This window comes from Ruditapes philippinarum, unplaced genomic scaffold (assembly GCF_026571515.1).
Source record: "Ruditapes philippinarum isolate M1 unplaced genomic scaffold, ASM2657151v2 ctg9244_1_1_1_1, whole genome shotgun sequence".
In the NCBI taxonomy this organism is placed as follows: domain Eukaryota; kingdom Metazoa; phylum Mollusca; class Bivalvia; order Venerida; family Veneridae; genus Ruditapes; species Ruditapes philippinarum.
Genome location: NW_026857097.1, coordinates 54,639 through 77,731, shown reverse-complemented (window position 1 = coordinate 77,731; position 23,093 = coordinate 54,639). Strand labels below are relative to the sequence as shown.

The 23,093-nt window shown below is 32.5% G+C and overlaps 2 protein-coding genes across 2 annotated transcripts in view; both read right to left on the bottom strand.

The window, feature by feature from the left end:
• Window positions 1-2,148: 2,148 nt before the first annotated feature.
• On the bottom strand, window positions 2,149-17,643 carry LOC132748763 (uncharacterized). Its single transcript, XM_060738400.1, has 7 exons — window positions 17,503-17,643; window positions 10,302-11,154; window positions 8,265-9,351; window positions 6,632-6,718; window positions 4,084-4,492; window positions 3,260-3,456; window positions 2,149-2,698 (listed from the first exon to the last, which is right to left on the bottom strand). The coding sequence occupies exons 1-7, from the start codon at window positions 17,508-17,510 to the stop codon at window positions 2,571-2,573; spliced, it is 2,769 nt and encodes a 922-aa protein (XP_060594383.1). The 5' UTR covers window positions 17,511-17,643; the 3' UTR covers window positions 2,149-2,570.
• Window positions 17,644-20,179: 2,536 nt separating this feature from the next.
• LOC132748766 (biorientation of chromosomes in cell division protein 1-like 1) overlaps window positions 20,180-23,093 on the bottom strand; it is a 34,315-nt gene continuing 31,401 nt past the window's right edge. Inside the window, exons 17-18 of the mRNA XM_060738402.1 lie at window positions 22,811-23,023; window positions 20,180-22,133 (exon numbers count right to left, since the gene is read on the bottom strand). Of these exons, the coding sequence (XP_060594385.1) occupies window positions 21,227-22,133; window positions 22,811-23,023 (1,120 nt within the window). The 3' untranslated portion in view covers window positions 20,180-21,226. The remainder of the gene's footprint in view (window positions 22,134-22,810; window positions 23,024-23,093) is intronic.

Genomic DNA, 23,093 nt, shown 5'->3' with positions numbered 1-23,093 from the left:
AGCTCACCCTGTCACTTTGTGACAGGTGAGCTAAAAACTTATCTGTTACGGTAATAACATTAAAAAAATTCATTAACACTTTTGCCACCTTTCATATGAAATATCATCCACCACATTGCCCCATGCAGCAGTGTGGGTAAAGATTTGACTCATTTTTCCTCCTATATCTTTCACTAGGAAGAAATACAAGGCTGGAGCATAAAATTACATGCAATGAAATTTCTATTAAAAAAATATAAAAAATCTATATCCATTACGCATTCAATTAAAGGTACATGATTTTTATTGCTATAAGAGAAAACACGTGCTTGCTCTTTTTAACATTTAACTTGCTGACACTGAAGATATTACCCTCTGACACCTTTAAAGCCAGACCAGCCTGTACAGCCTCATTAGGCTCTATACTATTGGCTCACTTATTCTTAATTTTATCTTGATTTTCCTTGAATTAATATTATAAGATTCCAAAAATAGAAATTGGACATGTCCATTGAAAGTATTTGGCGTGCTCAGGATTAAAACAAGCGCGGGAAAAAAGCCAAAATATTTTCACAAGTATCTTATATTTTTGAAACCATACATTTTCTTATATTAAAACCTTTGCATGGAACTGCCTTGCTATTTATTTCAGTCACTTAAAAAACATACAATAAATTCTACCATAAAGAAATTTTCAATCAGATAAAAAATTAAGTTAAAATTGAAACAAATAAGTCTGAAAATTTAATTTCACTGGTTTTATTTTGATGAACAATTTCAATATCTACATAATATGTCACATGAATATCATACCTGTACAACCAATGTTGCAAAGTTCTGTTGTTTCTTGAACTGATGTACAAACAAATAAATTCATATCATATAATTATCAGAGCTTACTTATTTACATGACTTATAACTTAACTAACAGCACAAACTGGTGTAAAACATAACTAGAACTAGAACAAACTAATATTTTATCACATTTCCAATCTAGATAAAAGTTTCAACATAAGTAAACTAGGGATTGGTATACCTTCATTTATCAAGGCATTTCAGTGATTTACTATCTCAACCATATAAATCAATCCTATTACAAACAAGAAACTTAAAAGTAGGAAATTATTCTTCATTTGAATTTATAAACTATTTTCTTCTTATTTAACATACAGTAGAACTTCTATGAGACGAACTTCGATTAGCCGATTTTCTCAATGTGTCGAAGTAAACTGAAAGTCCCGATTTTTTCTCTTATATATTCCATATAAAAACCTATTCATGAGTCGAGATTTTATGTGTCGAATTTTTCGATGTGTCGAAGTTTTTTCATGGTCCGTATAGAATAAATCTAGTACAATTTACCACAAATAAGTCGAAGTCCTTCGATTATTTTGACACCTTCGATCTCGAGACATTTTTCACACCTTTTCTTGCCGCGAAGACGATTTCCGATCAACTTAAGTGACACGTGTTAATTACACAGCCAAGTGTTCAAACAACCTTTAAATGCGTTTAAATGTGTGAAAACATGCTTTAAAAAATAGTTACTAATTTAATTGCCGTAGCGGTATTTGAAAGTACATGTAAACAGTAAGAACAAACATACTTCCGTGACCCGGTGTCGCGTGATAATCACACGCTAAAATATGTACTATAAGCTGGTTAAGTTATTGCCTTTTCGAAGTGTTACGCCTTTTGTAACTTCATTGTATACGTCAACAGGTAGTTCAAATCATTAGCCGTGAAAAGTAACATAACATGTCATATTTATCATTGCATAAAGTAAAATGTCAGATTAATAAATGAAAGAAAACATGAAATAGGTGACGTAATATATATTATAATTAGGGCTAGTCACAGATTAAAATTTTGTCATAGAATTCAGAACCATTGATGAGTCGAAGTCCCGATGTGTCGAAGTTTTTACGCAAGTCCCTCCAACTTCGACTTACCGAAGTTCTACTGTAATTAACAAATAACAACAAAACAATTCTAACAATATCACATGTTGATTTTAACCTTGGTCAAGAAAACCATCAGTACAACATCAAAACCATTTCAGTAGAAGGTAATTAATGAAATATCTTTATCACATGGCAAAGAACTGACTAACATTAATTTTAGGACAGAAAAATGGAACATATACAAGTTTGAACAAAAATGATACAACAAAATTATATATAGATACAGATCATAATAGATGTTTTTTATTATAATGTTCAACAATGTTCTAAGATGTAGTCGAGATTTCAAACAATACAAAAATAAACGAGCTAATGTCACATGACCTTGAACTTCGACCTCTGATGGTAACATACAGAATGACATGTAACCATAGTAACTACGACTGATAGCTGTTTGATTTATACAATTTAAAGCAGCTTGTGATATAAGATTACACTTATGACAAATATAGAATGTTGAATCTTTTAAATTGGTGAGAAAAATGCCAGGAATCAAATGTTAGTAAATTATGCACTGGCTAACTGTAGGTATTGTTGAGACATTGTCGTATATCCACTGGTATGTTACTTCCCCTTGTTAAAACTCAGTCATATATCCCCAGGTATGTTACATCCCCTTGTTAAAACTCAGTTATGTAACTCCTTGGGGTAGGATCTTGTCGCCTGAACTAAGATGCCACCGGTATGATCTCCAGCCTCTACTTTGTGAATCACGCTGTTTACATAGTCAGTTGTGTGACCTCCAACCATTTCTCCTACACAGTAAAAAAAGCAATGAGTAAGTCAGGAGTACATAATGTGTTTTAACCTTTTAAATATAAGAGAAAAGGTTAAAACAAACTTCCATAAAATCAACAATGTCTATATCAAATTCATATCAAATTGTTGTAATGCTACAGTAAAAAGTGCCATCAATCTGCTTCAACAGTAAAATGTGCCTTATGTTCGGGATGTAAGCACACACTATACTTACATTCTATAAAAAGTTATTTTTCTTAATTCTTAAACAGAAAATCATTTGAATTGTAAGTAAATGAGCACAAAGCTACATCAATATACTCTGGCGAGTATTTTCTGTAGGAATTCATCCCTGTCTTAGAGTCAACACTGTTTCTGTGTATTTCACAAAGTCTCAACAAATGTTCGTTAAGAAAGAGAAAGTTTGGTATTTTAACATCAAAGTAAATTTAATGCAAGATCATTAGAGAAAATATAGTATCAAGAAAATATATCAAACTACCACTTTAAAATGCTTAGGGTAACAAATTATGGCAAACCCATGGATATATGAATCATAAAATGTTATAATATCTTACCAAGATGTTTTTTAATAAGAGATTCAAGAATCTCGGACATTGATCGTTTGTCATCCGTCTGCTCTTTTTTAAGACGCGTATAAAGCTTCTGTCGAATGAGATGTATCACAGTCAGCAGACGACGGTGCTCCAACTCTAACCCGTGCAACTTCACTTTGTTTGCTTCATGTTGTGCCTTCTTCTTCAACCGACATGCCCTATAATACACATAAATGAATGTAAAATTATAAACTTGCAAGATTTAACTTTGCCAAAATTTGTTTTGCATGGCTCTAAAACTTATCTTAAATATTGACTTTAGGAATTATATTAATATAAAATGCTTTCATTACATTCTTATGACAATCATGATCTGACTGTGTTGCCAGTTTATACCAAAACCAGTTCAAGCCCAGACCAGGTTATACCCAAACCAGCTTGTCTATACCAATAGTCTTACCATACTGTCTACTGAATAACATAATAACTACATGTATACTTAAATCCCTAAAATTATCAATTGGATAGGTCCATATTACAAGCTGGTTAAATTCATTTTACAAAGTCAGCTTAGTTTGGGTTAAAATTTTGATAATTATAGAACATATCCATTGACAGACTATGAATTTTTTCATAAGTTATGCATAACCTACATTGTGTTATAATACAAGTATTTTTATCTTTAATAACACTAAGAAGATTCAACTAAATCTTCAGTTTGTTTACTTGCTCGACTTTATATCAATTTTGTTTTTATTTACAAACTTTATCTTGTTAGTGTTTATGTTGACAATCAAGTATTAAGAAATCATGAACTGATTATCTTATCAGAGGAAAACACTGACCTTGAAGCAAGCTTGTTTTTCTCTTTTCTCGATTTACTTCTTGCCTGGGATGGAAGCTCGCTAGCTGGAACAAAGTCATTTATTTGCCCATTTATCTTTCTTAACTGCAGGCCTATTTGACATAACTTTTTGGGACTTGGGACAATGTCATTTCCATCCCCTTTCCTTGCCTTACCCCCATGCTTGATTGAAACCCCAATACTAGCCAAGTTCCCACTACTTGTGGAACCAAACACCGGGTCTTCAAAGTCATTCAGTACATGAGGGTCCTCTTCTAGATCAAACTTTACCCTTGTGCCCTTAGGGCCCTTTGACTGAACATTATACTGCCAGAAATACTGTTTTTCTTTGGTGCCAATGAGGCTCTCTGAGGGATTCAGGGAACCAATATCATGGCCTCCTTCTAAATCTGAAAAAAATAAATATCGTAAAATAAAATATATTTTATTTATAATATTAATTATATTAATATAATATTTTGTATAAAATATTATACAAACCAGTGTAAAAAAAAACTCTTTCTAAATTGAACAAGTGATATTGAAATTAGCAAGTACTAATGATAGTGATTTCAAGCATCTTCATACACTGACATTTAACATGTAAATGTATTTGAGCCGTGTCACAACTAAAAACCAACATAATGGGTTTGCGACCAGCATGGATCCAGACCAGCCTGCGCCTCCGCGCAGTCTGATCAGGATCCATGCTGTTCACTATCAGTATCTCTCCTTGTAATAGAGTTGGTAAGCAAACAGCATGGATCCTGATCAGACTGCGCGGATGCGCAGGCTAGTCTGGATCCATGCTGGTCGCAAACCCATTATGTTGGTTTTGTCGTGACGCGGCTCATTTATAAAAGCTGTAAGAGATAAGATGCAGCATTATCATAATTAACTCAATGACCCAATAAATTACAACATTGTCATGTGAATTAACTTCATGTATTTTTGTAGGAAATATCAAAACCTCATTACGATATTAATTTGGTTTAAACAACTGAAAATCCTTAAACAAAACATCTACTGTTTAGCCTACCTTAAATAAAAATTATTCAACTTTTTCTATATCAAACAAATTATCATAAAACTTAACAACTTTAATTTGAATTACTACTTCAAGATAAACCCTTTTACTAATTGTAACAAATTTTTCAAGATTCATATGAGCCGCGTCACACGCAGTCTGATCAGGATCCATGCTGTTCGCTATCAGTTTCTCTACTTGTTATAGGGTTGGTAAGCGAACAGCATGTATCCTGATCAGACTGTGTAGATGCGCAGGCTGGTCTGGATCCATGCTGGTCGCAAACCCATTATGTTGGTTTTGTCATGACGCGGCTCAATTATGTATTATTAATTGATTATTCTGCAAAAAGTAAATAAACTCACATGTATGTAAACATTAAATGCAATCAATAACAATGTAATCATCTTAACTCTTTATGCATCAAACACGTTATTTTATATTTTAAATTATTCATAACACTACTATAAAACACAGATCAAGAATGAATTCTATTTCTCCATTAATGCCCAACCTGCAGAATTTCATGAACAGACTTTTATAACTAATTGTGCAGCCATTCTTTATCATGTTTGGGAATATCAGCCAGCTTAAATAGAGACTGTCACCAGGCTGCACAGATATACAGGCTGGCCTGATTCTATACTGGTGGCAAAGATTTATTTTTTTTACAGAAAGCTTGTGGTAATACCACCAGAATTTTTGCCACGCCATCTGCAAAGCCATAAAATTTTACCGCTTTTTAATCTGTTGACCCCTTAGATTAAGTACTTTGATACACTGTCTTTTTCTACAAATTGTCATGTTAGTGCAATACTGGTTAACTCCTATTTAATTTAGAAGGACTAAACACTTTACTGCACTAAGCTACGTGACAAAATGATGTGTTCCAAATTCAAACAGTCTTGGTCAATTGTACAAAATCATCAGAGTTTAAAAGGTTTCAACACTAATAATAAATAACACTGTGTCCAATAGATTAATAAGTAACCAAAAGGTTTCAACACTTATAATAAATAACACTGTGTCCAATAGATTAATAAGTAACCAAACTATTGTATCATGTATTACATATACAAAAATTTTAACTTACTAAGAAAATACTAATGCTGATTTTCATTTATCAGGCTTGATTGATATGAGCCGCGTCACGACAAAACCAACACAGTGCGTTTGCGACCAGCATGGATCCAGACCAGCCTGCGCATCTGCCCAGTCTGATCAGGATCCATGCTGTTCGCTTACCAACTCGAGAAACTGATAGCGAACAGCATGGATCCTGATCAGACTGCGCGGATGCGCACTATGTTGGTTTTGTCATGACGCGGCTAATATGATGGTAAAACAAGCAGATGATTGAGAATAACTTATTGAAAATATAATGACAAACTTTGCAGGGCTTTATAACAACAACAGTTATTGTTATATACAAAGCTATATAAATTTAACTAACCATGAGCACTTCTTCACACTTACTAAAGAATAAGAAATTAAGACAAATAAGCATAACTTTTATATATACCTGAATCAGAGTCATCATCAAAATCTTTGTCACTGTCAGAATCCTCATCTTCATTAGAGGTCAAGGTCATGACAGAGCTGGTTGAATCTAAAAATAGTAACACAATGGTCAACAATTAGGTTATTACTATTTTTTTCACAAAAGTAATCATAAAAGCTGTAAGATCTTAAAATACACAAAGTGCACAAATAACAAGAACTGTCGTAGGACAGAAAGGCTCGACTATTCGAAAAAGTTGTCACAAGGGTGTTTTATTGAGTATAATAATGCTTACCTATGAATACATAAAATTGACCAAAAAGGTACAAAGGCTTGTTATTAAGATGTTTTACAAAGGCTTGTTATTAAGATGTTTTATCAAGTAAATCACTGCTTTATGAATGCATAAAATTGTCCCAAAAAGGCACAAACCCTTCAGTATTTATGGAGATAACAGCTTACAAGCAAATCTTTACCATGAAAAAGGGGAGAAAAATCAGCCTAAATGCAAGAAAGAATTATGGATCTTGGTCAGTGGCCTACAATTATGACCCTAAATGAAAAATTTGTGAAGTTTTAAATAAATATCTTTAATAGTTATTGAGATATGTAAAACTTGCATGTAAACATTAACCGAGAGACTATGTAGAAAAGGGGAGATAAATCAGCCTAAATGCAAGATAAAGTTATGGAACTTGGTCAGTGACATACAATTATGACCCTTCATGCATATGTGAAGTTTCAAATTAAAATCTTAAAGTTATTGAGATATGTAAAACTTACATGTAAACATTAACCTAGAGACTAAGTAAAAAAAAAGGAGATAAATCAGCCTAAATACATGACACAGATATGAGTGCTGTTTAGTGATCATTATTTATGACCACAAATATACATATGATCTTGAGATGTGACCTTCAATTATGACCCTAAGTACATGTGTAAAAGTTTCAAGTAAATATCTTTATAGACCTTTAACCTTTAACCAAAATTTCTTAGTTTCAAAGGGGCAAATAATTCTGCAAATATTGCAGGCAGAGTTATGCAACTTTGCAAACTGATGTACATTGTTACTATAAAAAAGAATTGTAAATTTCAATTGAATATCTCAATAATTGAGATTTTTGACTTTACAAAAAACTTCAACCAAAATTTCTAAGTTAAAAAGGGGCATAATTCTGTAAATATTGCAGACAGAGTTATCCAACTCGTCAATCTAATGTACGTTGTTACTATAAATCAGTTTTCTAAGTTTCACTTGAATATTATAAGCAATAATTGAGATTTTTGACTTTACAAAAAACTTTAACCAATGCAGACGCCGACATGGACGCCGGGGCGACTACAATAGCTCTCATGTTCTTCGAATAGTCAAGCTAAAAATATCAGATCACAATTTGCCAATGTTTCTCAAAGACTTTGTAACAAACTGACATATGCTGTAAGGTTATTGTCACTAATTTATATCTGCATGCTAATGTCCTTAAAAGATTAGAAAGTAAAGTACCCTCTATCTCATTAAAAACAGTTTGCGTCATCGTGGATTTAAAGACAGATGAAAAAAATATTACCAGTGTGGGAGACTTTACAACCCTAATATGAAAAAAGACCATTTTGATATTAATGACAAAATATTGTAACAGTTATAACTTACCGTATCTAGTTCTCTCCCTTTTCACTGTTGGAGCAGACGGAACCTCACCAATGTTTTGAGTTTCCATGTGGAGGAACTGTTTAATTTCCTCCCACTTTAACTCCATACTGTCCAGCCCAGCTGACCCTACTGACCTTTTACGTGACACTGGTTTACTCAATGTCTGTGACTCAGACACAGCTCGTTTACGACCGCCCCTAGCCTGCTGGGGCTGTGCTTTCAAAAGTCTTTGCATTGTTTTATAGTCTGAAATATCAAGTTCCTTTATGGTTGTCAATGGAGCTTTATGCTCCACTACTACCTGCGGCACAATAAGTTCTGGTTTAACAGCCGTCATTGGTGTGAAAGACTTATGATACTCCTCAGCACAACTACCATCTGTCTCCATTGGCTCAGTTTTCACAACTGTCCTGGAAATTTGACTCTGTGCAAACTGACCACTACTACCTGTGGACAGACGCACACCACTTCCACCAGTCTGTCCTCTCAGATCAAATGAACGCTCCTTTTCCAAACTTTGCCCTCTTTCCAGTTTCACATTAGTTTCTGAACATGACACATTTGAACCAACTTTCATCTCGAAATTTATATATGACTCAATGTCATCGAGAAGATCAACATTCATGTTCAACTCGGCCAATGTTGGAGCAGCAGACACAGGAATGTCTGGTGACTCAATTTTGATATAGACATCTTGATTTGCCGATTTCATGTTGTCACTCCACACAGACAAATTACATGTATTCTGCATCATCTGTGAAATAGAGTTTCGATTGGATGTGGCAGATACATCAGTCAGTGGGAAACTACTGATGTCCTGCGATACTTCATATTGCGTTTTCAGATCAAAATCGTCTGCTGCAGAGTTGCTTTCAAGACTCGTACAGGTTGTGTTCACACCCATACTACTTTGCATGTCTATTTTTTCTTGTTCATAAATATGAAGAGAATTAGGACTTGAGGCATAAATACTGGCATCAGTGAAATCTGTGGATAGCGGTAAATCTCCGCACGTGTTTACAAAAAGTTGGTGGTCGACTAAACCTATGCTGGACCTACTCTCCATTGTCTCAGTTATTTCTTTGGGCTGGAAAAAACAATATTTTACTGTTCATAAATATTCAATTGTTTATAAATGAGTGTACAGAGTTGAATATATTATCTTAGAATAGTTACACTATGTACATGTACAATAATCTTTATATTTTAAATAATTTGGTTGAGTTTTTTTTTCTTTCCTTCTTTTTGGTTAGGTTAAATGTCGCACCAACACTTAAAAGGCCTTTTTCCAGCTTTACTGGTAGAGGAAGACCTTAGGTGCATTATTTCAGGCACAAATGGTTACTTAAGTAGAACCACTTAAGAATATAAGCTAACAAGATAGCTTCCTAACATGAAAGAATCTGGGGGAGGAGATTAAAAACCTAGCGGTGTGGAGCAAGTGGTTTGAAGTCAGTAAGTCAAAGATCTTAACCACTCAGCCATTATCACACTTAAAACCTAATTAATTACATCATCAGTCAGACAAAAATATCTGAAGCCTGAAACAACATCATTTTGAAATTCCAAATAAAAAACAGGGCATTACACTGAGAATGAATATTCATTATATGGCCATTGATAAAAAGTTCAGAACACACTTGAATGATTCCAACAGACTGAAAACAATAATCCAATATCCCATAAAAACCGAAATAAAAAAAAACAACTTTGTAATGAATGTAATACAGCAATTATCTCAAAGCATATGATACAGTATAATTTTCAATACCCATTTAATATCAATATTTAAATACTAGTAAGATACCTTAATTCAAAATAATGTAACTGTTTAAGAACCCTTGTATACAGTAAGAGTGGTACTAAATAAGAACACAATTTCCGAGACAAAAGTCAAAGCTGCAAAGCCACAGATACAAAATTTATAATTATTCTACACATAAAGGTAATATTACAATTTCAATGTCTAAAAGTAATGAATTTATTTATCATTTTTCATGAAATTGACATTTTTTTCCTTAAAAATCTTAGACTTACCCTCTCTTTGGCCTCTATATTGCCTCCAGTCATGTGAGACTGGAGGTCTAATGGTATTTTCTCACGAATGGGTTGGGAATGTACACCTGGGTCAATGAACTGGTCAGTAGATAATTGTTGGTTCCTAGCACTTGGACTAGTGTTCGGAAACTGACCAGTAATTTGCTGCTGAAGCTGCAATGCTCTTTGCCTCTGTTGGGCTTTTATGGAATTTTGTAAATTCAGAAGTTGTTTTCTGATATTAAGTTCTTGCTGAAGTTTTGATGCTAACTGCTGCTGACTAGGGATCACTTCCTGGGCTATGCTTTGAGGAGATGACACTTCTTCCTGTCCTTGTTTCTGGGAGACTACCTGCTGTGATACAGTAGACAGCAGAGCTGTTGCTGCTTGCTGCTGTTGTTTTTGTTGTTGTTGCTGATTTTGTTGTAGTTGCTGCAACCTGAACTGTTGGAGTTTCTCAGGAGTTAGGCTTCTAAGCAACAGTTGTCTTATTAGTTCAGTTCCTTGTGTAGATTTTTGTGTCAGTGACAATAATGGTCTGTAAGCACCTTCTTGTGCTTGGGTAACAACAGGCAATGTTCTGGCTAAATGATGGACACTTTCTCCTATATTAACTGTTGATTTCTGACTTGTGAAGGTTTGTTGAATCAGCCCTTCACCTTGACTTGTTGTTGGAGATGGTATATACTGTGGTGGCTTTAAGATACCTGTTGATGTGTCTGTTAGAGTAATACTAGGAGTTGGGTATGTATCAGCTACAAGAATCGGACCTGGACTAGAATGTACTGCGCTCAAAGAGTTGGTAACAGTTGTAACAGCGCGGCTGCTAGCAGTTGTTGATAAACTCTCACCTCTAAAAATACAGAAGAAAAACAAAAAATTCAGTTATCTGGCACAAAATTATTACGTAATAATGATCCAATCACCTTTCTTGTGTCAATATTGTTTGGTACATCAAGAATTAGTTTAAATTTACTATCATAGATAGTTTGTAATCTTAACAGTTGTTTTGTACTAAGTTTAACAGTACTGCTATTCAACTGTTCTAATATTTATTTTTGTATTTCTTAGTTTTATATAATAGTTAGTTTGATTGAGTTATTTTATGTAAATATTTCCAAAAATTAGACATGCATGTGCCTTGTTAAAATGATTAATTAATTATACACATGTATAAAATGGTAAAAGACATTTTATTTTATAACTTTGTTTTAGTATTTTTATGTCATTTTCTTTGTTATTTATCATATCAACTGAAAAAGCTTAATAAAGCAAAACATGTATTGATAAACTGGGTTGGTTTATAAATCTTTTTATCATTTGTAAGTTTAAACAAATTCAAGCCCACTACAATTGAAAGTGATTTATGTCTATAGTGTTGAGTATATAAATACAATAAACAGGTGCTTCATAATGTTTTGTTTAGTTGTCTTCCTTAGAATGAACAAAGTACAACATTCAAGGCAGATGACGAGTCGGACATATTGATGGTACATTAGAGACCAAAGTAACAGTAACTGTACTCATTTCCCCAAAATGTTTTATATAGTGAATTGTGTTGAAGTTTGCATCACACACCTTACCAACATATACTGGCCTCAAAAAAGTCAAGTTAAAAGTAATTAATAAAAACTATGTTTTACTAAATGAGATGAATATAAATCAATGATTTATGTAGTGAACAAACTGTCTTTAAAATTTGTTTTTAAAATTCTAATGTTTTTGAATGATTTCATTCTGATACTATAAGGATTAAATCAAACTGATTCATGATTTCAACCATACTTTAAAATATCTACATGTATTTTCTGACTTCAGATCCTATTTTTTACACATCCATAAAAATACAATTTTATGCATTCCATAAATTTATTTATACTTTTATTCAGGTAGTAAAGTTGTTGTACTTTCACTTTCATTTACAAATTATCAGAACTGAAACCTGGCAATATAAAAATCAATTATTGATGGGACTCCACAGACACTTGGGGTTTGGAGCTCAAAACGCCTTTAAAATCCAAATAAAATGCATATTTGTCAATCCCAGGACATGTACTGATCATATATATCAAAAAATCTTAATATATGCCGTTTTGAAAAAAAAACATATTTCAACAACTATAATAATACTATTTATTATATACTTATAAATGAAATATTGAGAAATATTGATGAAATAAAATGCGTATTTTCATTTTCCGTATTTTCACTGTAAAAATTTATTTTTCACTGCAGTGAAACATATTTTCCGTATTTTCACTGGTGTCTTGCCGGACTACTTTCTTTAAAATTCTACCAGTACACAAAATTTAAGGGAAAGTTTTTCAAATTTTATCGCAAAAAAGAGAAAAATGTACATAATAAACAGAAAATTCAAGTTTTTTCTATAAATACATGATTTATTTTCATCTTGTGGCATGAAAATTACCATATTTCACTCGTGGCTACCGCCACTCATGAAATATTTATTTTCATACCACTCGATGAAAATAAATCATGTATTTGTAGAAAAAACTTGAATATCCTCTATATATTATATAATATTATTATAGATGTTGAAATATGAAATTTTTTCAAAACGGCTTATATTAAGTTTTTTTGATATATATGATCAGAACATGTGCTGGGATTGACAAATATGCATTTTATTTGGATTTTAAAGGCGTTTTGAGCTCCAAACCCCAAATGTCTGTGTGGGACTCAAGCAAAATCTTATTCTGAGTTTCACATATTAACAATTTTTGCAATAAGAAAAATCTAAAGTAACAAAATCTGCAATTCTAGATCATAATAAAAACCAACTTTCCTGCTTAAAATGAAACCAAAAATCAATTTCAGCAAAAGGCAAAACCAAGTCTGCACTTAATTACAACCACTTTAGAATTATTATATAAGTTCTACCTTTTCTAACATAAAATAAAACCAATTCCGGGAAAAAGAAAACTGAAAAACTGACCATTAAATCTTACTCAAGATATATGGGATACCAGTTAATTAAATCGGGAAAACCATTGATTTGAATTACCTGTTAATAGCTGTAATTGGTAAATCATTAAAAAAAAAATGAAAAAATATCATTATCAGTTTTTTACATTAAGATGTATTAAATAGACATCATAGAAATGAAAAGTTTAAAAAGTGTCAATAAATTAAAAGTTTCTGCTTAATAAAGTAGAATACAAAATGTAATACTTTATACAAATTATTCATAGTCTTTAGAACATTTTAAAACAAGAGCTGTTACTTGACTATTCTCAATGCTGACATTATTACTTTTATGAATTTTAAACAATTATTTTTTTTCCTTCCAATATCTTTTACATAATACAAATGTATTAAAATTTGATAAATAGTTATAATGTAAGCATGATATTGTATTACAATAACAACTGTAGGTATATAAACTGTAGGTATAAAGTATCAAACTTTTCATAAATAAAGAAAAAAAAACAACATAAAATATGTGCTCTAAATTTAAGGAAGTATCATATTACATAACTTATATCATTTGAAACATACAATTTTTGAGTCAATAAATCTACCTGACATTGACATCCCTTAAACCTAAAACTATTCAAACAATTAAAGAAAATCATCTTACCTGGAAGATGTAATTGTTAAAATTGTAATAAGTATACTTCTATATAATAATAGTCATATCCTTAAAATCAATATAATTTATCAAATTAAATATGAAACAACTAACCTAACTACATTAGATTAATACCTGTAAACAAAATTACTGGTTGTCCTATATCTAGTACAATGACCTAGAATTTAACCTTTATGATTTGCTGACTCATCCTCATGTGAAGCTTAGAGAAAACCAGAATGATGACAGTATTCAAGGGATTTTTGTTATTTTCCTGGCAAATCTCTCTGATATTATTCATCAAGGTCAATCGCTAATTCATTATCAGATTCTTTTTCACATATTTGACAACAACAAAAAGTAATCTGACATAAAACAGTGATTTTTTTCTTGAAGACTTCACATTTTGCCTTTTTGGGGCAAAATAATAGTCTATAAGAGGGGAAAAAATTATATCATACTTTTTCAGGTGAGGAATGGGGCCAATACAATTTTGGCCCAAATTGGCCTTAGAAAATCGCTGATCGAAAAAGTTCAATTTTACCTCATCAGGTATATACCGGTAGGTATGTAAAAGTAGAAAAATAATATTATTATAAATTTATTCAATTTTGCTATCCTTTATCTTTATAAAACCATTATCCCGTATTTTTTTTAATGGTAAAGACCATGTATGTCTATAAAATTTTAATAATATTACTAAATTCTAAAATAAATCCACAAGAAACCTTCATAAGACCGGAGTCTGTTATTTATCAAAGGGTTCATTCTTCCATTAAATGGAGTATTATACTTAATGAACACTCATTCTAAATTTTATGACCAATAAGAACAGAAGCTATACTTTACTTGGTAAACATTATAGTTTTTCGTTACTTTTTCTTATCAAAATGTTAAAGTGAATTTGTGGCAGAACAAGCAGGTACAATGTCATAATCTTAAAGTGATATTGTAATGTTCATATCTGCACCTGAAATAAAAGTTTTTAAATATATGGGCTGTGTGATCTACTTTTTGACCCCAGATGACCCTTATTCAAAGTTGGGCTATAATATATCTACAAAACAACTTTACTGATCAATTTCCAGGATATTTGGACTGAAAATATTGTTGCCAAAAATTTCAGCCGTGTGACCTTGTTTATGACCAATTTCCAAGGCATCTGGACCAAAACAGTAAACCCAGGAGTGTTAACAAAATTTTTCAATATCTGGGCTATGTAACCTTGTTTTTGGCCCCAGGTGACACATATTCAAACTTGAGCAAGAAATCATCTAAACAGCCTTTTTGACAAATTTCCGGGAAATTTGGACTGAAAAAGTAGCCGCTAGAGTGTTAGGTTTTTCCATATTTGGGCTATGTGATCTACCTTTTGGCCCCAGGTGACCCATATTCAAACTGGAGCTAGAAATCATCTAAAAAACATTTCTGACCAATTTCCAGGATATTTGGACCAAAACAGTAACCACTAGAGTGTTAACAAAATTTTTCTAGTCTTTATTAATAAGCTCATGTAACCTAGTTTTTCATCCGTGTTCCAACATTTCCAAAAATATTACTTGGACAAACATCCTGACCAAGTTTGATGACAAATGAGGCAAAATAGTGACCACTAGAGTAATAATGAAATAAATGTGGAATGATGACAGATCAGGTCAGGTGAGCTAAAATACTAGCAAAATTCAATAATTTTACCTTCAAGGTCAAGGGAATTGAAGTGTTAAGGTCATGTTCAATTAAGTCTTTAATAAAGGTCTTGTCCTAATGATTATTGTATCCAAGTATGAAGAATTTCTGTCCTATATAACAAAGTTATAGCCAATTATCGCAAAAATCAAGCAAAATACAAATATTTGTCCTTGAAGGTCAAGGTTATATATGATTGAAGATCAAGTTCAGGCTGCTCAATTTAAATCCAAAGGTTTGTTGTGTCCAAGTATGGAGGTAATCCAATGAAAAAATAACAATATTTTATGACCAATGTTAAAAGTTTTAAGAGGGCATCTGCAACATGACATGTCAATGACAACATTATATTAGCAATAGTTTTTTTTCTTCAATTAAAGTTGAGCTAGAAATGTATTATAATAATTCTTCAATTATAGTAATGGCATAAAAAAATATATATATTATTCTAACACGACCCGCATTTTTCCCTATTGAACATAGAAGAACCGAAAGTGTGTGTTATTATGCTATAAAATCACTGTTTGACGTATTATATTTAGACATGTGACGTAATCATTATACACGTGACGTAACCACTAAAAATGTGACGCGCTGACAATAAGTAAGGAAACAAATCAGACGCGATTAAGCTAATTATAATGTACGGCAGCATTAATTTGTTGATGTCGTATTAGAATCGAAATAATATATCCAAATAGGTGATTTTATTGCTTGATAACATCACTGTTTGTCGTTCGGATGCGCATCATTATATCACTCGGGCTACGCCCTCGTGATATAATTCCCCGCATCCGAACTCCAAACAGTGATGTTATTGAGCAATAAAATCACAGTTTGGGATATATTATTTCTTAATTTACCCATATGAGGAAACATCTAATTTGACCTTTATGTAATGTCTTAGTAAGACTTAAAAATTGTTTCATCATTCTTTCAACATATGCTTTAAGACGAATTTATTTACCAGTGATAAAATCTTAAAATATGACATTGTCATTACTTATAAAATATCAATACCAATAATATTAACTTTGTTGGATTGGAAAAATACATTAAGCCAGATGAAATCTTAAGTAGTTAGACAAATACTTCCTGTCTGTAAATCTGCCAACAAAATTATGAGCAATATCAATAACAAATAAAATCATACATATGATTTACAAAACTGGTATTTTTTCTTTTTATATTTTCCCAATTTCTGTGATGCATCATCTTTACGTAAGTAACATTGAGTTTGCAATAATGTCCTTATTTCCAAATCAAGTTGAACTGAACTTTTACTATCAAACAACTTCTTTACAAAGGTGTGGCAATCATCTGTGTCATGCTGGGTTCCCTAAACCCGAATATTCTAAGAAAATGTTTAATATGCTAATAAAGGAAGAACAGATTTGCACATGCATCATTGGGTATTATCATACATTAAACAATTTTATCATTATCATGATAACAATATATAAAGCTGATAAATGGTACAGGTGATGAATATAATTATTGTTTAAACTAACTAAGTTTTGATTATTTGTATACAAAAAAAAAATAATTAAAATGTATGAGCTTTAATTCTACACTTATGAACTCTGTTTAAAAAATAATACCATATAGATATGATACATACACAAATGTTAACAATATCAAAATTTTGATAAAGATTGTACATTATATACAAATTTATATAACTTGTAAAAAAGAAAGTGTATAACTTTACATTAATACATGTGTTAAATGATACAGCAGTTTTAGATGTGTAGTGTACAATATATAATAATTTCCTTGGAAAGAGGGTTTAAAGAAAACAATTATATATATTGAATATCATCTACTACTTTTTTATGGCATTATTCCCAGTTATCAAAAAGAAATTTAAAAAATTATAAAATGAACTTTAACAAAATATGATTAAAATGTTCTGTCACTTACCCTGACATGTTACTGTACTAGTCATTATCATATCCAAAAATAGAATGACATCTATGATCTATGTGATTTGATCATGTCCAAAATTAAAAGTGAACGTTATATCACTCCTTTTTCATAGAAAATTATCTTAAATTTTACATCAACTTGTTAGTAACCAGGAACTCTAACAATTTCAAATAAAAAATATATCTATGTACCCATAGTAGGAAGTATACTTCTTTGTTTATTTTTTTGGCAATTTACCAAAACAGCTGATCGCATAAGTTTTAACCAAACAAAGAAACTCAGTGAGTGTGTTTTACAGTGAAGTCAGTAATATTTAAAAAAAAAATATAATCAAACATTTGATAAATTTATGGATTAAACTTTAACCCGAAGTCAGAGAAATTAAAGAACACGACATTTATCCAGGTTAATTTTTGGCATGGTTACCTAACATGTAATAGGTCATCAGGGACATACAAAAAAACAAGAAAAACCACAATGAACCTTCAAACTGGGTGTCACCACAAACATTCGTGATTACTCACGATTTGTATTCGATGACTTATCTTTATGTTGATAAGGGTAACAATCCCAGAATCACTCTATAAATCTAATGCTCATTGTAATGTTGCGCAACACTTCTGACACACCAGAATACGTTGTGCAAACGACACGAGAAAAATCATAAATGTAAAGCACTTACTTCGCTAATTCCTGTATCAATCGTCCAACAAAGCCTTCTTTGTCGGTATGCTGTCGAGTATCCACAATTTATAATGTCATAAACCCGTAAAATACAGGTAAAATAGTCAATGTTTACATTATAAGCAATCCAACATGGAGTTTTGTTTTGGTTCTGTGAGAAATTGCGGGAACAGCTGTCACATGAGTTGCTGACGTCACATAAGTCCTAGATTTAAACCAATCAATTTCTAGAATTTTCTGGACTCCCCCTTCTGACCTATTTCTATTTTGGGAGAGTTTCACAATAACAAATAACAAAATCCTCTTTAACGTTAATTAAAACATAGCAGACACAATATCAAATTAACAAAATGTAACCCTTCATTTCCTCTTTGTTCAAACTCCTCAAAAATAGTTGTATATAACAGTAAGACCTGTTTATTGGGAGGCCACGTTTGCAGTCATAAAGATAATGATGAAATCATTCTATTTTTAGCTGTAGGTCATGGTCGGTAATATTTTGTTTTGATCACGCATGCAATGTCTATAAATAGCCACTATAACCTAGATACAGTGAAAACAGCTGATCCACAACTTGTGCATAAACTGTCACCTATATCTATCAGTCTTACTGCACAGTGTTAACATATCTAGATCAATTGGACAAAGACATTTATGTTGATATTATCATTCACATATCACATCTTGGTGTAATGATAATTATATAGAATCTATCAGTATCTGAGACAGGCAATTTTAAGTATCAACTTATACCAAGAGAATATTAACCTTTTAACCTTATATTCATCTAGCATATATACATAGTTTGTCCTATTTTCCAAAAGAATTTTATTACACCCCTCCCACCCACCCCCGTAGTGTAATAAATTTTCAATCATCTAGATTATTAAAGTTCTTCCTGTGTAAAGCTGACTGTCCTTTAAATGCATTCAATGAAAATATGCAGACTGAATAAGAGAGTCTACACTGTCCAAGGTTCACCGAAAAACTTTCATTATACATCTTAACATTTCATCATGTCTTAATTCAGACAGTTTTACTTGATCCATTCAATTCTAATCAGATGAGGAGACTTTACAGAAAGCTTATAAACTTATAAAGACGAAGAAAACATTGTAACTAACTTCAAGTCTTGATTCTGTATTTGTTACATACATACTGTCGCACAAAAAGATGTTAAAACTACAAAAATGGTTGCATCTGTTCCTTTATACGGTGTAACTTAAAATATTCATTATTCAGACTCAAGGGCCTCCTATACATGTAACTCGCCTTGTAAGAACCCATTTTGTCCATTGAATAACATCTACCTATACAACCAAGTTGATGGACCACTAGGCAAAATTCAAAACCAATACATGTAATTCATGTCTCTTTTCAGGCTTGTCCACAATAATACTGGCAGATGATATTAAGTCAAGATGAAATGAACAAGACAAGCAGTAATAAGGTATTTCCTACTTGTCTTTACGACACTTGATCATTGCTAACTAAACCTAGATGCCCCTCTATTCACCTAGATCTATGGTCTGCTAGCAAGTTTGCAGAGTTTGAACCTTCAGTGTATAGAACACAAAGGTTTTTAATTTTATAGCCAAAGTACATAGTGATATTACCAAGGCCAAGGTATATAACAAAGTACTGTGAAAGAAAATGATTAAAGATTAAATGATTTTATTTTTGACAGATATTCCTAAAAGTAGTGAATTCAGAATGCTATTCAAAACATTTATTCATTACTATTCTCATTGGATTTATTGCCTTTAAGCATTTATAATGGCTTATGTAAATGGACTATAGTTTTGGGGTACCAGTGGTGTAGTTTGAGCACAAAACTCCTAATCTGGAGGTAATGGGTACAAACCCCACAAGGATAAGGATACTTGTCAAGTTTCCACAATCTATACATGTTCTATAACTGGTTCAGACACATCTAGTGAAAATATTGGGCAAGGTTTAAATTGGTTTTTATAATTGAAAACAAACAATTTTTTTTTCAGACATTTAAGTAATATATTTTTACAAATATATACATGAAAAACACTGTACAAATTTTGAAATACATTAACAATATCATTTTAACGTGTTTTTGCATATCCTAATGCTAACATCAGAAAATGATGAACAAATTTAGACTTCAACCTAAATGGGTGTCTATCTATCTGCATTTTCTTATTTTTTCAATGCAGTCATGCTCAGCGTGATGTAATAAGTTATAAATACATTGATTTATACATGGTTACACCCTACTGTTACTCTTGCATGATTTCTACACTCTTACAATCTTTATAATCTATTCTCTATATTATAGCAGAATCAAATATAAAATCTTGTCTTGTTCACAAATTGAGAAGTTTGTAATTGTCTTTTACAGTAGTTTATATATAAAATGAACACAGAAATAAATTAACGGTCAATTTTTTTTTTGGCCTCGGGCTATTCATCATGATAGGTATACTAGTATCTAAACAAAATCGACTTTTGAAAAATGACCATCACATTGGTAATACATGTACAAATGTATTTACAACTTGAATAAAATGTCAATAAACAAATATCTCTCATTTTTAAATAAATTCTCAAGTAGTTTCGTTTTTCTATAAATATAAAAATGTCAATACTATGTCACTTGCTGAATGTTAACAAGTCTGACTAGCATATCAATAAATTAACATAATTTAGCCTGACCTAGTATGCCCAGTACAATATGGTTTCATCTATTGTACAAAATTACAATATTTTTAATGATAAATACTCCCACACGTGTTAAACTTGTGAAAGTTTAGGTTCATAATGGCAAATCATATCAAACTATTTAATCATGGGACATATATACATGTATGTGTCCAGTTTATTTTGATTGCCCCTTTTCCTCATTCATATGTTTTACTGCAACATTTCTAAGTCACTGCTGCACCTCTTTAAATCCATTGTCACTAAAGAATTCTTTTAAACCTAATTTTATACAAACAGTGAAAATGAACACAATTATATAAGAGCATCAGCTTGATGTCCATTAAATGGTCCATTAAAATCATCGCTTTGAGCGTTTTGATTTCTTTGCATGTCTTGCTCTTGTTTCTCGTGTTACGTACTGAGCTGGTTCCTCTTCCAGTGAGGAACTGTTTCTGGTTCCCCTCTTTCCTCTGACTGGGGTTGCAACCTCAGGAGAGGAAGAAGGTGATGCTGGTTCCCTTACGCGATGACGTCTTGATCTACGAGGGGATGCTGGTGGAGAAGCAGGGGCCAATCTCTCTCTGGGATCTGGGGGAGAGGGTGTTAATGAATCAATAGGTGAAGCTGGGCCTCGAGGGGATAATGGGGAAACTGGACCTAGTGGCCCAGGACTAACAGGGGAATTTGACCTGTCTCTGAGATCTGGCGGGGATGGTGTGAGTTCACCTGAAGATGGCGGTGAAGGTGTTCCAGTGACAGGTGCTCTTGTACGACGTAAAACGGGTGGGGTGTTTCTTTGTACAGGGGGTGGGGTTACTGATAACCTTCTGGAGGGATGAGGGGGAGGGGAGACTGAAATACGTCTGGACGGATGATGTGGGGGAGAAGGAGATATAGCCTCGTATGATCCACTACGAGCACTACGTGTACGTCTCCGCAACACTGGTGGTGGTGAAGGTGACAGGGACTCTAACCTATGTCTAGGTCTCAATGGAGGTGATGGTGTACGTCGTCTGTACATGGGGGGAGGAGAAGGAGATGTGTCTTCCCGATATAGTGTTCCTCTTTCAGTAATACCAGTCGGTATAGGTGGAGACATAGATCCCTCACGATACACTGCTGTCGGTGGTGTGTACACTGGACGTCGCTCAGGTGGGGGTGTCGGACTTTTATCTTCTCTATAAAGTGTACCACGCTCTGTAATACCAGTCTTTCCAGGTCCCTCGTGTAAATCGTCAGGTGGGTAATAATCATCATCATAATACCTGAAGTCATAAAGTGCTATGATATATATGATAAAAACATAACCTTATAGACAAAGAATCAAAGATACTTAGATAATTCAATAAAGATCGAAAGGTATTTTTACAAGATCTCTATGATTCTATAAAAGGCTATTTTCTGCTCATAGCCTGTTTGTCATCAAAACTAACTGATATTTATAGGATCCTTGTTACTGCCTGTAAATTAGTAGACATTTAATAATCTTTTGCCTCTGGTTTGTTTTAATACTATCAAGATCAAATTTTAGGAGTATCTTGATCTATTACAATTACATATATTTGGTTTCTGTGCTTTTATGACATCCTAGTCTATCAAAACCTAGCCAAGTCAAATACAATGTCCAGATCAATTTACTCCTAAAATAACTCTATTATATCTGCTTATTTAATATAAAACTTGGTTTTATCAACACTAAATGGCCTATGTATCGCCAATGGTAGATATCATTTCAGAAATTTATTGTGCATCATACAACTATTTTTGCCATTTGACACTTTCCTAAGCTGTAAAATTTCCTTTGATGCATAAAATGAATGGAATATTTAATGTTACATAACCTTGTTCGAGAAAAAATATAAATGATTGTCAAGTCATTAAAATTCAACGACCATCATTTGACCTCTTTATAAGGTTTAGTAAAGATTAAAAGGTTATTTACGGCTGTCTAGGTCTTAATGGATCTTCCCAGGCAGGTCCCTGTGGCATGTATACTGGTCTGCCAGGGGGGTAATATGCCTTCCCTGGAGAACCAACAGGTGGTCTCAATGGAGATCCATCTGGTCCTATGTGTCGTGGTGATGGGTACCGACCTCTTACCATCCCTCGTGGTCCACCAATCATCATAGGAGGCATTCCACGAATAGGATATGGACTAAAATAGTTTCAAATATATTTTTACATAAATTAACTCATAACAAAAACAGTATGATTTAATTAATCAA

Coding starts and splice junctions, on each gene's coding strand:
- LOC132748763 (XM_060738400.1), bottom strand. Junction 9,352..10,301: donor ATATAGAGGCCAAAGAGAGG/GTAAGTCTAAGA, acceptor TGTTTTTTCCAG/CCCAAAGAAATAACTGAGAC. Junction 2,699..3,259: donor TCTTATTAAAAAACATCTTG/GTAAGATATTAT, acceptor TTTACTGTGTAG/GAGAAATGGTTGGAGGTCAC.